The sequence below is a fragment of the Urocampus carinirostris genome, chromosome 7 (assembly GCF_059441175.1).
Source record: "Urocampus carinirostris isolate Australia breed hairy pipefish chromosome 7, RoL_Ucar_1.0, whole genome shotgun sequence".
Classification (NCBI taxonomy): Eukaryota; Metazoa; Chordata; class Actinopteri; order Syngnathiformes; family Syngnathidae; genus Urocampus; species Urocampus carinirostris.
The window spans coordinates 21,950,036-21,965,796 of record NC_142355.1 but is presented as its reverse complement, the minus strand read 5'-3'; the positions used below and the strand labels follow the sequence as shown (position 1 = coordinate 21,965,796).

General features: G+C 38.6%; 1 protein-coding gene across 2 annotated transcripts in view; it reads right to left on the bottom strand.

Moving 5' to 3' along the window:
- The window catches only part of dennd4a (DENN/MADD domain containing 4A), a 37,680-nt gene extending 23,978 nt beyond the window's left edge, over positions 1–13,702 (bottom strand). For both annotated transcript variants that reach the window (XM_088340151.1, XM_088340153.1), the window contains exons 1-8: positions 13,513–13,702; positions 5,750–6,081; positions 3,705–3,951; positions 2,740–2,809; positions 2,486–2,655; positions 947–1,185; positions 805–871; positions 664–722 (exon numbers count right to left, since the gene is read on the bottom strand). In XM_088340151.1, coding sequence (XP_088196277.1) covers positions 664–722; positions 805–871; positions 947–1,185; positions 2,486–2,655; positions 2,740–2,809; positions 3,705–3,951; positions 5,750–6,060 — 1,163 coding nt within the window. In that variant the 5' untranslated portion in view covers positions 6,061–6,081; positions 13,513–13,702. The remainder of the gene's footprint in view (positions 1–663; positions 723–804; positions 872–946; positions 1,186–2,485; positions 2,656–2,739; positions 2,810–3,704; positions 3,952–5,749; positions 6,082–13,512) is intronic.
- Between the last annotated feature and the right edge of the window lie 2,059 nt (positions 13,703–15,761).

The window sequence follows — 15,761 nt, the reverse complement described above, 5'->3', positions numbered from 1 at the left end:
AACATGGTATATAGTGTTTCCACATAGCAGAATTGAGGATGATTATTGACTTATTGACTCTGTTGTCTACCTTAGGGTAACAGTTCAAAAAAGTAATGTCCAGAGTGGAAAGTGTCCTTCCCAATTTGAGGGGCTTAACTGCATACAAATCAGGCTTACTCAACCACTGGTTTGACTGCTAAATCGTATCTATCTGAAAATATAACACAGCTGGTTTCTAAATGTAAAATAAATTTCATTTTTGTTTTCTGCGTATTTATATGTTTTGGTTTTAAAATATATCGGGATAGCACAAGGTAAAAAAAAGTCTTACTGGCTATCAATACCTAGAATACGTATAAATGTTACATTAAACTTTCCTTACATCATAATGAAGTTTTTTTTTTTCCAAGTCAAGTCATTTTTATTTGTATAGCCCTTAATCACAAAGAGGCTCAAAGGGCTACAACACAACCTTTTATTTTTTGGGATTGTTTGATAACAAAACAACAACTTTTTTGTTAAGTAGCTAGGTCATATGAAGGCAAGAGTTGGATCTGTCCACTCTTGAGCCAAATTGAAAAACTAATCCCTCGTTTATCAGAGTAAATGGGGTTCGCAATAATCTGTGGTCTGTGCAGCTTTGCACTCATAGGTTGTCACGATTCTTAAGCTTTGCCCTACCTTAGAGGCAGTGGAGAGGACACAGGCTGGCTCAGAATCAGGCTGTCATGTGGCGAGAGCTTTAATAAACAAAAGCACAAACCGTGAACATATGATATTCTAATACCAAATGAAATGTCAACATTGATTTGCATTTAATACCTGCACAAGGATACGTGGCCTCTGGGTGGAGGGGAATGGCACACTTTGCATGAAGTGAGAGATGTGCCTGTAAACACAAACCAAAATTCAGAACCATTAAAGTATTTTCTCACACACAAAAAGAGAGACAGTAATGTCTGACTTTTCAATTGGCAGCGCGTGTGGACCCGAAATTGAATATCGATAGAGGAAGGTGAGGAAGCTCCTGAACGACTGGAAAAAGGGCCAGTGTGAGAGGAGGCAGATGCTCTTGTTGCCGTAAACACTTCTGGTACCACCCGGACCCAAGTCAGAGCTATGGAGGCCGAGCTGTGACAACTGACGCTCGGACAGCAGCTCTTCTGGGTAAGGCTCGTAAAACTGGATTGCTGCTCCGTACACCTGCAAACCCAAAACAGTCATCGTCTTACAACACTGAAGCAACATTAGCTTTAGGAAACATTTATATGCGAATGTGTCAACACGAGAATCACTTCAAACAACTGCTATGACATCTTTGTTCCTCCTCACAGTAAATTTGAATTTTCTGGCATGAGGTACCTAGGGGCCCCGAGCACTGATGCGTTTAGCAAAGAGCTATCCATTATTCACAACATGAGCTGCAAATTTTCCTTTTACGCCGCATTGCTCGCAAAGTCTAAACGAGTCTTTCATCATTCCAACACAGTCCTTGGACTTGGAATCTGCTCAGAGTTGAAATATTGTCAGGATACTTTGTTATTCTTAGAAAGTGGACGTGAATCCATGAACATAATTCATCCCTGTGGGACACAGCAGAGTGAAATGTGTGATTGAAGGAGACATGTTGTGGTTTCTCACGATTTAAAACGGTTCCCAAGTTTGAATAACATGTTCGTCACAATAAAAGACACCCAATGGAAAGAATTACAGCACTCTTTACACATTTAATTATTGCGCTGTTAAAATTAGGGCGTTTACAGCATTTCCTTGTGTGAGTCCGGCAGTTAGGACCACACTAAAATACAAACCTGGGCATCCAACAAAACCGTGCAGCCATTCTTTTATTTAAAATATATTAAAAATGCCATTGTCAGATAGCTAACATGTCATGGTCAGACACCCATAGTGTGGGTGTTTGTTGATTTTGTTTTTTTTTACTGATTGTATTGAAAATAAATTACTAAAATGTTTTGGAACATAAGTCAACCTTTCTTTCATTTCTTTTGTTCCTATGATGTCGATTCTGAAGGGAAATCTGGCATCATTTTCTTCTACACTGAATAATAACTTCTGTTTCTGTCTTATTCTACCCGGAAAGTTTGCTACTACTTATTTTTCATGAGAAGCAAAAATTGTGATTGATGTATCTTTTTTCTAATAATGCAATTTTGGCCTGTCTGGGAAATATGGTAACCATCAAAATCCTCCCATTTTAATCCATCTCGGGGGGACTATAGTGCTCTGGACCTTTAATGACATCCCTGTGTTCATGTTCACAGCTCGGCTGACAACCAGTCATTGCTAAACTAGCAAACATCATGAGACTAAATAAAACAGGTGGCTCGTGACTGCTTGTGACTTGGGTTACTGTCTATTCCTTTTCAGATGACAAAAAGCACCAAAATAGCCACGCCACCTTGACATAGGTAATAAGTCCATACCTTAAACTAGCCTTAAAGTAGTACTCTCTTAGTCACAAAAGAAATTGTTGGCAGCTTACCTTTTCTCCTGACGCTCCTGTCAAGACAAACGTGGAAAAAATGGGAAGGGCTTGTTTGGTGTGGGCAGGCCAGCACTCAATTGTTGCTCCCATGGGCATACAGAACATAGGCACGGACTCAGGCAATGGAAAGGACTCATAGTCCTCTTTGGGGTACCTGCTAAGCAGACCTGTGACAAACGTATTCACATTCAGAACTTAGCTTTGTTTGCATTACAACTTGTGTATTTTTTATCAAAAGTGTTTCACTGTACCTGCTTTGCATGCAATAGTGTTTGCTTTCGCCAGAGATTTCTTGTAACACAAATAGACGGACGATCCCCACTAAAAAGAGACAAAAGACTGGTCAATAAAATCCCCCTTTAAAAAAACTAGCCTGTAAAAATACAAATACAATGGTACCTCCTCTTACGAGCTTAAAATTTGTTCTAACATCGTGCACGTAGCTCAAATTTCTCATTTAACGTGCACATTTCCCTGAAATGAAATAATTCAATAAAATTATTGGTCTGCTCCTCAGTCTAGTGTTGCTTGATAAAGATAATTTGCAATAACGCAGATTATTGGTAGAGGTTGACATGAATGAGATCAAGATACTGTTATTCATACGTGAGCGCTAATTGTACACTTAAAATTAAAGTTCTTATAAGTTTAAAAAGACTGTAATATTTAGTGCCTCCTAGTGGTGCAAAAACTTTTTGTTCAGTAAAAAAACAACGACATTTGATTTGATTTGAACATTAGGAAAACATACACGAACTATCATACCAATCAAAATTTTTAGAAAAAAAAAATCATTGGTCAAAAAAATTTTACATATTGAAATCCCTACCAAGAAGTCCCTGCCATGTTTGTCGGTCATCTTGCTGCTACACTGAAGTCTTATTGCTGGCACTGGTTTTTGTTCGCATTGAACAAATTTAATGTCACAATGAGGCTTTAAATGAACGTACACACGAAAAGTTTTTTACAGCATTTGAAAAATGTGTTTTGCCTATAGTAGTTTGAATACGCAGACCGGAGGTGATGCTGGCGGTAAGGAGTCACAAGCAGTAAGCAGTATCGAGCTGTCTCTAGTGGTAGCCACTGCGACTGCTCGTAAACTGGATAACCAAGAAAGATTTTTGTCAAAAAAAACTTGTATATTGAAAATCTCCTTTTTAGAGGTGCTCGTATAAAGAGGTAGTGTACCACTGTGCAGTATGTACTTTTCCCTTACCATGCTACTGTTGAGGTTCTTGTCCACCTTGCAGAAGGTGTGAGGGGGCGTCTCGCCCTTTCCGGGGACGATGACGCAGACATCGGTGACGGCCAATGAGGTGTGCGGCTGGCTTTTCGGAGCGCGGCGATAAGTGATGTAGATGCGTTGGGATGACGAGCTGCTGATGTTGGCCGGGCGACCAGAGGGCGTGGTCTGGACAATGTGACATCCAGGCTTCAGCTTTTCTTTCCACTCATACAAAATCCTGAAAAGGAAATGCAGTGTTTTTGTCAATTTTTGCCAAATTCTTGAAACTCAATTACTGAAATCAAAGACTGGTTTAAAAGAATGATGAAACAATATTCATAGACATTCCTTTTCTTAATCTCATATTGATAAATTTATTCTGTTTTTATTATTGGACCCCTCTAAGAGAGAATGTATAGGATGCTATTTCAGCATTTTGACCATTATACCTCACTGATTATTTTTTGCTGTTTACAGCATTGTCACTATCAGCCAATCATGTTGTTGTTCTTTGATTCCCACACGCTTTAGGGCTGATCTTTTTTGTAACCATGAAGATTTAATTAAAAGAAAGGGATACGGTGAGGGCTTATAGAACAGTGTGGAATATCTTATCTGAAGTTCGGGCTCCTGTTTTCTTACAAGTTCAAAATCTATCAATGTATTTTCTCCTTATTTTGAATGTCTAGTTAGTTGGTTGACTCCTCTAACCACTAGGGTCGTAGGGGCACCATTTCCTATGGCGTGTCTTGGGCAAGTACAGCCCGGTGGCACCTATCCCTCCACAGGCCAACATATGTTTTCACTTGGTCTCAAACCGGGGATCTTTCGTGTGTTAGGCGAATGTGCTAACCACTGCACTACAAAAACACTTTTTGAGTGTCTACTAAATGGTGAACTTCTCAGATACAAAATTATAGGAAAATAAATAATTCAACATGTCTTGTTTCAAATACATTAATTAGAAATATAAAATATTTTGCGTCCCCTGCCCACCGCCCGATGATTGCTGGGATGGCCTCCAGCACCCCCGCGACCCTACTGAGGATAAGCGGTGCAGCTAATGAGATGAGAGATGAGAATGTAGATTTTAATTTGGATCTTAATAGGTTTTTATCATGTTTTTGATGTTAAAAATAGATGGATTTTGCATTATTGATATTGAATTGAAATGCAATAATCGATTAAGGAAATTAATAGAAACACCAAGCACTAATAAAGTCTAACAACAAGCCCTTTAATGAAGATGATAAGTTTATTCTGCATGTTTCTATTTTTAATATTGGACACCTGCAAAGGAGATTTTATAAAATGCTAGGCTTGTTCATTATATTGACTATTATTCCTCAAGTTTTTCCGATATTTTGAATATTATACAATGTATACGTATTTGTCATTATACATCATTAAGGGCAAATCTGTTTTTTAAGATAGGAGATTCAATCAAAAGAAATAGCGGCGGGGAGGGTTTTTAGAAAACGTTGGAATATGGCATTGTAAGGTGTTTTTTACAGTCTTCTCCTGATCTTGCATGTTCAAAATTAATTGATTAAATCTCAACTAAACTATGAAGATATCAGTAAATCATCCAAGTTTTGTCTTTCTAAGATGTGTTCTGCCCCAGCACAGAGGAAGCAGAAATATTAAAAGAAGATATAAGAAAATTATATTAAAATTAGCATCATTTCCTGGCAAAAAGATTATTATTTTCTTATCTCAATATATATATTTTAATAAATTTTTGATGTAATTAAATGTATTTAAAATTCTTTAAACTTGACTTTTGTGGAGTGAGTGGTTCAATTGGTTAAAGTCAGCTATGTTTACATCCACAACCATGTAATTTACATGGGCTTGTGAAATTACCATTCTTAGGTCTAACCTGCCAATGTGCAGATTTTCTCCTGCGAAGAACTACTATGCATTTTCCTGTTGCGGTTCCGATGTGTTGAAGAAAGGATTAATGTCACCCGATGCAGAGAAGTGATTAGTGCCGGTGGTGGGTAAAGGGTCAGTGAGCGAGGATTAGTGCTTACCCAAGATCGGTCAGTGGAGGCTTATCTCTGCCTCGCTTGAAGCACAGGAAAATCTGCGGCCCCCTGAGGCTAGCTCCATTGAGCTCAGCCGACAGGCCTGAAGGGGTGCTTTCCAGGCAGGTGAAGCCGGGAGGTACCTCTTCACCCAGGGAGCGGATCACCACGGCGACATCCGTGATGGGCGCTTTGGGCTTGGCGTATTTGGGCGCAGTATCATCAAAGTCCAGCTCTTCCTCCAAAAGCTTGGACGAGTCGGTGAGGCCTGCCACTACAAAGTAGTCGGCGACACGGGGCGCTTTATCCTCCATCATTTCCCATTCCCAAAGTGATGGCTGGAATGCGGAGTGGAGAGGGAAGGAAGAGGACATCCATGAATTTTAATCACTTGGCTGGGCGCAGCATAAAAGCATGAGGACTGTTCAAATCACATTTCAGTGTGTCGCTGAGCATAATGTGAAAGTTTAATGGGTGCATTGATGTAAAATGTAAAACAGACGTAACCTATATAACGGTTACTTGGGGAAACAGGACTTATAATGAGAGCATCTGGAAACACTTTGGTTCTTGTCTCACAAAATCTCGATATTTCAGGCAGAAAAATAAAAAAGCCTTGAGACTGGTGACCTTACTCTCCACCGTGACTGATTATGTAATCCAAAACATGTGCTTTTGAGCAGAATACAAAACAGACAAGATAACGCGGAATAACTTCAGGGAGATAAGAAGGTACGCTATTTTGGGGGAGCTTTTAACATTTGGACACAGTCGACCGTGTAGAGCAAAAGAAAGGGACTAGGTGACGTTATCGCAGAGAATGAAGTGCTGACAGCCTGCGGTGCTAAGTGTCTGTTTTATTTCTCTCTGCACGCTCATCACCCTTTCTAGTGCAATCATATCATACAAATTGCTTGGCCAGAGCCCCACACCGTTCTTCTCTTACACTTCCGAGCTAACCTGGATGTTGTTGTACCTGCCATCAATGACGTCTGGTTATTCAGGCGAGATGTTACTCAAAAAACAGAAATTCTAATGAGTTCGGCAGAGTTCCACACTACATTTCGTTAAAGCCCCAAAGTGTAATATTTGACCACTAAATTATACTGCTCTGTCTGGTGCGAGCGAAGGCTAGTGCCTCAGAGTGGCGGCATCCTGCCAGACAAACATGGCTGGGACCTAAGTGAGGTGTCCACGGTGTAAAAGATAAACACATTTCTCAATTGAGGTTTTTTTTTTTTTTTTTTTTTTTTTTAGAAAAAAATGAAAATAAAATAACATTGGTATTATAGTTCATGTATTTTTGCCTAGTATTCACATCAATATTTGCTTGTTTTTACTAAATCAAAGTTTTTTTGTACCGATAGGAGACACTAAATATTACACACTGACCCTTTAACATAAAGCAAAATGGCATTACTGACAATAAATGTTTTTTGAGAAAAAAGGATAAAACTTACATTTTCATGAACAATAATTGTACTTATATATTTTTATGTTTTGAAATCACCAACTTAGTATGGATACCACAAAATGAGTCCGTCAAAAAAATTAATCTATAAGCAAATATTAAACTAAAAACATTTTTTCTGTGCGACAGTGGCCTTACTATAATGGATTTCTTATGTGATAATGCCCTTACCAACAGCTGATGAATTCGTAGGAAATGTTAACAAAAAAAGTACTGGATTTCAAAATGATATTTTATGCGATAATGGCTTAACAGTATGCCAGTACAGCCATTGTTGCATACTAGGTATGCAAGTAGTTAAGGCCATTATCGCATGCCAACTGTAATAGTTTGGAATTAGGAATTTTAATAATTCCAATATTGAAAAGTTAATAAAATATGAATGACTCAGACGGTCTTCCTGCCTCCCATGCACTAAACAAAAAAATCAAAAATAAAAAAAATAAGTCAGGAGTGCCATTTTAGCTTAAGGTAAACGATTTCCTTTAAGATGAAATTATCAAGAATGATCAACATTAAGCATATTTTTCTTCCCAAACTGATACCAGTACAAGTGCTCAGGACTATCCAACAAGTACTGATACAAAGAGTAGTTTTGATGCATAAAATCTTCTCCCTATCCAATAAATATCGGCTTTTTGTTTAACTTAAAGGGCCAGTCTGTATCATTTGATCACTAGATGTCACTGGATGGTGAAGTGCAAACAAAACACGCGCTAAAAAGCACAAAGAAGAAAATGCACTACGGAGATTCAAAGTAACCAAGACGCACCATTTTACTTCTCAATTTTTTGCCCAGACTTTTTAAGGATATTGGGTACCTGTAGCAGCAAGATGGAGACAATTATGTCAGCTTCTTCTAAAAGAGGCTCATGATATGTAAAAATATTGCCTAATATACCGACCTACAAGTATGTTTACTTTAAATGCATGTATCACATGTCAGGTATTTTGACCATTATTCAAATCAATATTTCATTTTTTAATGACACGTTTTTTTCCAGTAGGAAGGAATAAATAACACACCATGTCCCTTTGGGAATCTTATGGACAGTCACAGAGGGAGGAGTGATTTACAACAATCAAATGGAAAAAAAATGTTCACAGGTACAGTATAAACTACAATTATTTGTCAAACTTTGAAAGGTTTAGCTTTCTAGTTTCAAAGAACTGTATTTAATTTCGAAATACCGGTCGGGAGCCTTCGCTCTGAAAATGCTGGTCTACTATTGATCCCAAGAGCCAAGAAGAGATCTGCAGGTTCGAGAGCGTTCTCCATCCGGGCCCCGGTGCTGTGGAATGCTCTTCCCCCTGAGATTTGATCTGCAACCTCAGTGGAAATGTTTAAATCTAAGCTTAAAACACACTTTTACTCTATAGCATATGAATAATCTATATTTTGTGTTGATATTATATGTATTATTTGCCCTCCTGTAGGTTTTAGATGAGGGGATGGTGTCATAATAGTCTGTAACAATAGTTTGCAATAATATTTGATCAGTGCAGCCCTTTGAGACTCTTTGTGATTAAGGGCTATACAAATAAACATGACTTGACTTGACTTGACATGACATATTTCACTAGTTCACAGATATTTCACTCATTACGGGTTGCTTTTGTAATGCAACCCTAGCGGAAAATGAAGAACTCCAGTACGTGCCTGTGGTGTGCTCTGTCGTTTTTCCTTTAATTGTCTCAACAAAAGTTAGAATAGTACAGCAAACTGTTGGTGAGAAACAGTGATGCCAAACCATCTGGCAATTAAAGCAACTCATGTGACATGATTTTGAAATGTTCATTGTTATTGCAGGTGGCTGATTTGTTCTAAACAGTGTTGAGTCTCAGTGGGGAACCAGCAAGACTCAGCTAGAAAGAATTACAGCGACTTGGTCGCCACTCTTATTACATTCGGCTCAATGTTTTAGTTCATATTGAGAAAATAAAACCATCCTTTACTTTGTGATTATTTTGTGTGGTTTTGACTGGTTTCAATCATCTAAATTCTTTTGTATTCATTTTGTAAAGCTCGACTGGTTGACAGCCAACTACAGGCATGCTGTAGATTTAAAAGACAAACAAACTTTCGTACCGAAGGATAATTTAGGCTTCAGCTAAGCCAAAGTGAGTGTTTTTGGTATGTGGAAGGAAGCCAAGTATGCACAGGAGGGGGACAGCCAAGATTCAAACCCGGAATCGCCGTGATGCGAGGCAGATGTCCTAACAATACAGGGCAAAATTAAATAAAATGCTGAGAGTCATTGATTTCGAAGCCTTAGATGAGGGGATGATGAGAGTTCTGAAGAAGGTAGCCAAAAATAAATCAGCTGAAGATGTTGCACATCTCAACGTCTCATAGAATCAACAGCATGGGCCGCACAGATGTGTTAGAAGTATACTTGACTTTTAAGTGCTGACTCTTCAAAATTACACGTTACCTGTCTGTAACCGAGCACTAAATTTATCACACCAACCATATACATTGCATTTCATATTTCGAGTGCTCAACTAACATGATTACATTCAGAAGTTTTTTCACGCTTGAGCGGATTTCCTTAAACAAGCAACTTCCCTAATCTAATTCGTTATCGTTGTTGGTGAGTCATGAACAAGCATCATCATTGGTAATACCACTTAAGACAATCTGTTCCCAAACGTTTGACTGTATCCGCAAAGGGCACCAAAACTTAAGGTACAGTACATTAGTTGCAGCTGACCAATAAGGGTTTGATAGTTGTCTTGTTTTTCTAATCAAAATCCTTGAGTTTAAACCATTACCATTACTATCACTTGCAGCAGGAAATATTTTTCCCCTGCATGCACACATGTATTCAGTTGATTTCCTTTAACAATGACATAGCGCTTAATATTGAATGCATGCTTAATTTGGATAAATAAATGATTTTTCTTTGGTGATGGCCAGATTTGACCCACGGTAACAATATTAACCAATGATCCAGAAAGAAATTGGATAGGGATTGATTCTTTATGGTTAGTTGGTTGGTTGAATCCCTTAAGCACACAGGTCGTAGGGGCACCATTTCCCGTGGTGTGTCTTGGGGAAAAACAGCCTGGTGGCGCCTATACCTCTCAAGGCCAACATATGTTTCCTTATACTAGAAAAAACTCTGATCTGATTCAATTAAAACAAACAATGACATGCATCCTCAATTTCGCATTAACGTCCATCGCAATTCCTACTTCATGTTCGGCGCCTCCTAGCGTCCACACACACAAAGAACTTGCATTACCAAGAATAAATAAACATACGCTTGAATACATGATGGAACTGTAAGTTGTTAAGTGATGAAAACTGCAGTTTTACCTGAACTAAAAGTCAAAGATGTAGAGCAAGCATTTTAAATTCACATTTAATGATTAACTTTTCAGTTGAAGGAAATATTTTATTCAGCAATGGGTTCGGTATACTCAAATTTAAAAAGGGTATCAAGCCATTCCTAATTTAAACTCCGCGCAGACCTTCTGTATTTTCTGTTTATTGCGTTTTAGGTTACCTTCATCTTGTTTTTTCTTTCATGACTGACTGCAACTAAAACATTTGAATGACATCTGAGCTTGGTACCTTTTGATATGGATTTTTTAGGACAATTGTGATATCATGTAGTATACAATTTAATTTTCCAGATCAATTATTATTTGTGTTTCAATAATAAGTAAAAGGAAAACATGACAGATACATTTTCTGTGATTATGAATGTTGTTATCCTATGTTTTACCAACCAAACTGAACTACTGTTGTGCTTTTGTAGATTTGAATATCTTGTCAAATGAACTCAACCGGCCGAATGATTGCAGTGGCTTCCGTTTTAGAGAAAATAGATTAATAAAGGTGGTAAACTTGCTGGACATAGGCCAAGGGTCTCCAACCATTTTCAGGCGTCAAGCTACTTTTTGTTATTAATTAGCGCAAAGGGCATCCACTTTGATATACATTTATAAAATAGCAACTTAGTTAGATGGCTTACTAAAAAGTAGCTTGGTCGTTAACGAGAAAAGTAAACAGGTCAAAAAAATTAAAAGGGAGCTAGATAGCTAAAAGAGTAAAAAGCCATTAAAATAACTAGATAGAAAGCTAACCTGCATTGGCTCTCTGTTAGCTTAAGATGTGATTTTAAGGTTCTGTTGGTAGTATACAAAATCATGCATGGACTTGCTCCCTCATATCTTTCATATTTAATTTCCCCCTATGTTCTGGTCCGGAGCATTCCCTCTGAATATGCTGGTCTACTAGTGATCCCAAAAGCCAGTAAGAGATCCGCAGGTTCTAGAGCGTTCTCTGTTCGGGCCCCAGTCCTGTAGAATGCTCTTCCTCCTGATATTCAATCTGCAACCTCAGTGGAACTGTTTAAATCTAGGCTTAAAACACACTTCTATTCTATAGCATATGAATAACCTATATTTTATGTTGACAATATCTGTGTATTATTTATTATTGCAACATCCATTGCAGCCTGTTCATCCTGGAAGGGGGATTACCTCATGTGCGGTCCCTTCTCAAGGTTTCTTCATTTTCCTCATGTTGAGGTTTTTGAGTTTTCCCTTCCCCTCATGTAGGTTTTAGACCAGGGGATGGTGTAATAATAGTCTGTGGTTTGCAATAATCTGTGGTCTGTGTAGCCCTTTGAGACTATTTGTGATTAAGGGCTATACAAATAAACATGACTTGACTTAAAAATAATCATCAATACTTATATTTTATAGCTTATGAATGACGTATATTCCATGTTGACAATGTCTGTTTATTGCAAGATCCATTGCAGCCTGGTCATCCTAGAAGGGGATTACCTTATGTGCGGTCCCTTTTTAAGGATTTTCCTTTTCCCTCATTCTGAGGTTTTGAGGTTTTCCTTGCCCTTATGTAGGTTTTATATCAGGGGATGGTGTAATAATAGGCTGTGGTCTGTGCAGCCCTTTGAGACTTCTTGTGATTAGGGCTACAAACAAACATGACTTGAACATTTTAACTGAGAATTGAATTTCTAAAATAACTTATACTATTACTTTTTTTACTTTCTTCTTAGTAGGTTAATTACTAAAAATAGGGTTAAACAGGCTCTGTCAACCAATAACAATTTCACTAGAAAATCACAATGACCCAGCACTGCTGTGCTGTTTTCAGAACATGCCAGGGGTACCTCAATTGTCCTTGGAGGGCATCTTGGTGCCCGCGGTTATGACGTTGGAGACCCCCTGACATAGGGATTTACAGTAATTACCACTTAATCGACAACTAGCAATGTGAAAACATGGTTTGTGAGTAATGTGCCTCTAAATTGTCTTTTGATGTCAGTATTACTCTGAAATCCATAAAAGAAACATGTAGATATCTCATTCCACCCATCCATTATCCACACTGCTTATCCTCAGTACGGTCACAGGGGTGCTGGAGTCCATCCCAGCTATTCTCAAGCAGTAGACAGGGGGCACCCTGAACTGGTTGCCAGCCAGTCACAGGGCACACAGAGACATACAACTCAATCGCTCATTCACACCTAGGGACAATTTAGACCGACCAATTAACCTGATGTTTTTAGAATGTGGGAGGAAACTGGGGTGACCGGAGTAAACCCACACAAGCACATGCAAACTACACACAGGAAGGTTCAATCTTGGGACCTCAGAACTGTGCCGCGGACGCGCTTATCACTCAGCCGCGGTGCTGCCTTAGATATGTGTATTTTTTTTTTTTCAGCTCATGAAATATTTCATGCCAAAAGCAAACAGCATTCTACCTCTCCGTCCCCAGTGTTGCTGTGTTTGTGATGGAAGGTTTATGTAGAGCGCAAAGGAGAAAAAAGGCAAGGGGGAGGACATCACATCTCCCTATACATTAAAGCAACGCGACCTTTAATCACCATCATCATCCCTCATTTGCAATACAGTATATGTGATGCACAGCGCTAAATCCTCATCTTGCCGTTTGAAACCATAGAGGATAATGATGGATGAAACGGCTTGGGTCAACCATCACATCTACGGAAGAGGCGAACACAACAATACAGGGTCGCTCTACGCCTAAGTGTCCATTTTAAGCAGCATCTCTCTGCTTCCATCAGGACCGATAGGTCGCTTGGAAAAAAAACAAAAAACAACACGACTTAAACGACCACGAGCGAACGTAGGCGACCTCACGACTGCTCTTTGACGTCTTCTTATAATACATTCGTTGTTTTATTAACCATTGTGACGCAAGCGATGCACTGGTGTGATAATATCCCTAACATTAATGTCAAATTAGAACCGTGTCGCTTACGTCACATACGAATGGGTCAGTACTTACGTCTCAAGACGAACGTGACGAGAAATCCCGTCTCTCGAAGCCAAATGACGCTCCCTTTGTTATTCCGCTCCTCCTTTATCCAAAACGCAGCGACATGAAAGAGAAATTCGGTTGAAAAGCGATAAAAGCATTAAAATCATCAGCGGCGTGTCGGCGCACGTATTCCTGAGTGGCGATTTATTCTCATCTAAGCGTGACACGTGACCTATTACAAACACGAGTGACGTCACACGTGACGTCTGATCGTGCGTGTTGAAAGCGGTAATATTGCGTATAACAACCCAAAAACATTTTTTATGTCTGAAAATTCTTAAGTAATATAATAATTTACACTGTATTTTAAAAAACTAAACCAAGAAGTATTTAATTGCTGTTAAAAGTGTCGATAAAAACTCATATTGTTGTGATATGATATAATGAAATTGTGTGTTTAATTGCTGTTAAGAATATCGAAAAAATTGTTAAAACGTCATATTGTCAGATATAACGAAATTGTGAATATGCTTAATTGCTGTTAAGATTGTCGAGAAAAAAATTTCAAACCTCATATTGTTTATTTGCTGTTAATAGTGTCAATAAAATTGTTCAAACCAAAAACCCTGTATTTTATGTCTGCCACCCAACCCTAAAACGATATTCAATGGCATTTTAGACATCCTCTGACACAAAAAAATTATATCAGGTTAATTAGTGATCATCCCCCTCCCCCTGCATATTTTCAATTTTTCTTTCAAAATGAATGAATGATTTATAAAATAAAAACAGGATAAAAACAACGACTCAACAACATAAATAATGTTAACATAACATGTTCGAAAAGGGGTAGTCGGAAGCAGGCGCTGATCATCGTAGTACCCATCTATCAACGTTATAATTCTACTAGTCAATAAATTTATGATATAATAATGGTAACAATAACAACAAGGTTAACCACAGTTGTAAACACAGTATTTACATTCTATACCCCATTTTCTTTCTCACATTCAGATGACAAATATTATTCAGGAGATAGGACATAAATTGGCTGATAGCATTTTCTCACGTATACAGTCACACAATATAATAGCTCCTAGCGCTGCTGCCACACAAGATTTAGCAAACATATTGGGTCAGCCTAGTCATGTCTCAGATGTATCACAGGTTCAAATGGTTACACAGAGAAAGGTTAAGGAACCACCATTCGAGAGCGTTCTCCGTCTCCGTGTTGTGGAATGCTCTTCCCCCTGAGATCCGATCTGCAACTTTAGTGGAAATGTTTAAATCTAAGCTTAAAACTCACTTCTATTCTATAGCATGTGAATAACCTAAACTGCTCATGTGTAAATAACCTGTGAAGCCCTTTGAGGCTCTTTGTGATTAAGGGCTATACAAATAAAAATGACTTGACTTGACTCGACATCAAATACCTGCTTATTCACGACATCTTAGCAAGTATAAATATTTTTACACTAAATTTCTTTCTAGAGCGTGCCTCTGTCAAGACCAGAACGGAGACAGGACCCACTTGCGTTACGTTTCTCTCAGTTTTATTGGGAAGAAAGGAAAGGGTTGCATCCACGATCCGGTGATCGCTGGGCGCGGGAAGCAGGTCGCTCTGAAGGCGGAAGTGGAACTCCCGTGGCGAGCGATGGCGGTGTCGGGAATGAAAAACGGGTAAGTAGCCGGGGCGGGAGAACAAAAAACGTGGTCGGGATCGGAAACAAGTCGAAAGCCAGGAAAGCAGAGTTGACGTGGTCAGGATAAAAAAACGGGTCAAAGCCGGGAAACAGACGGGGGCAAAAACAGGTCTGAGTCAGGGTCAAAAAAGCTTGCTTATATCAAACTGAGGTTCGCAGATGGACTGACAATAGGTGACAGAAAGGGGTGGGTTCAAATAGGGACAGGGAGCCAATCAGAGTCCGAGGCAGTTGGCACCAAAGGAGCGGGCACAGGTGCATCACATCAGTTATCATGACAGCCTCAATAGTTCAACGTATTGCCTATTTGTCAATTATTTTAAATGTATTTGATATAGATCTGAAACGCTGCTTGTAAAAATAATACATGATCATGAACAAACCATTATTTCATATTTGTTAAAAAAGTACATTCCTATAATGAAAAATAATCTTCATACAATTTATCTTAATCAGTTGTTTCGTCTCTTGACAGATATCAATATCAAACCTGAAAACCCGAAATGAGTCTGTCATAAAAATAAACATTTTGTGAGGAAAACTATCATTCGTCGATATAACACCACCCCAAAA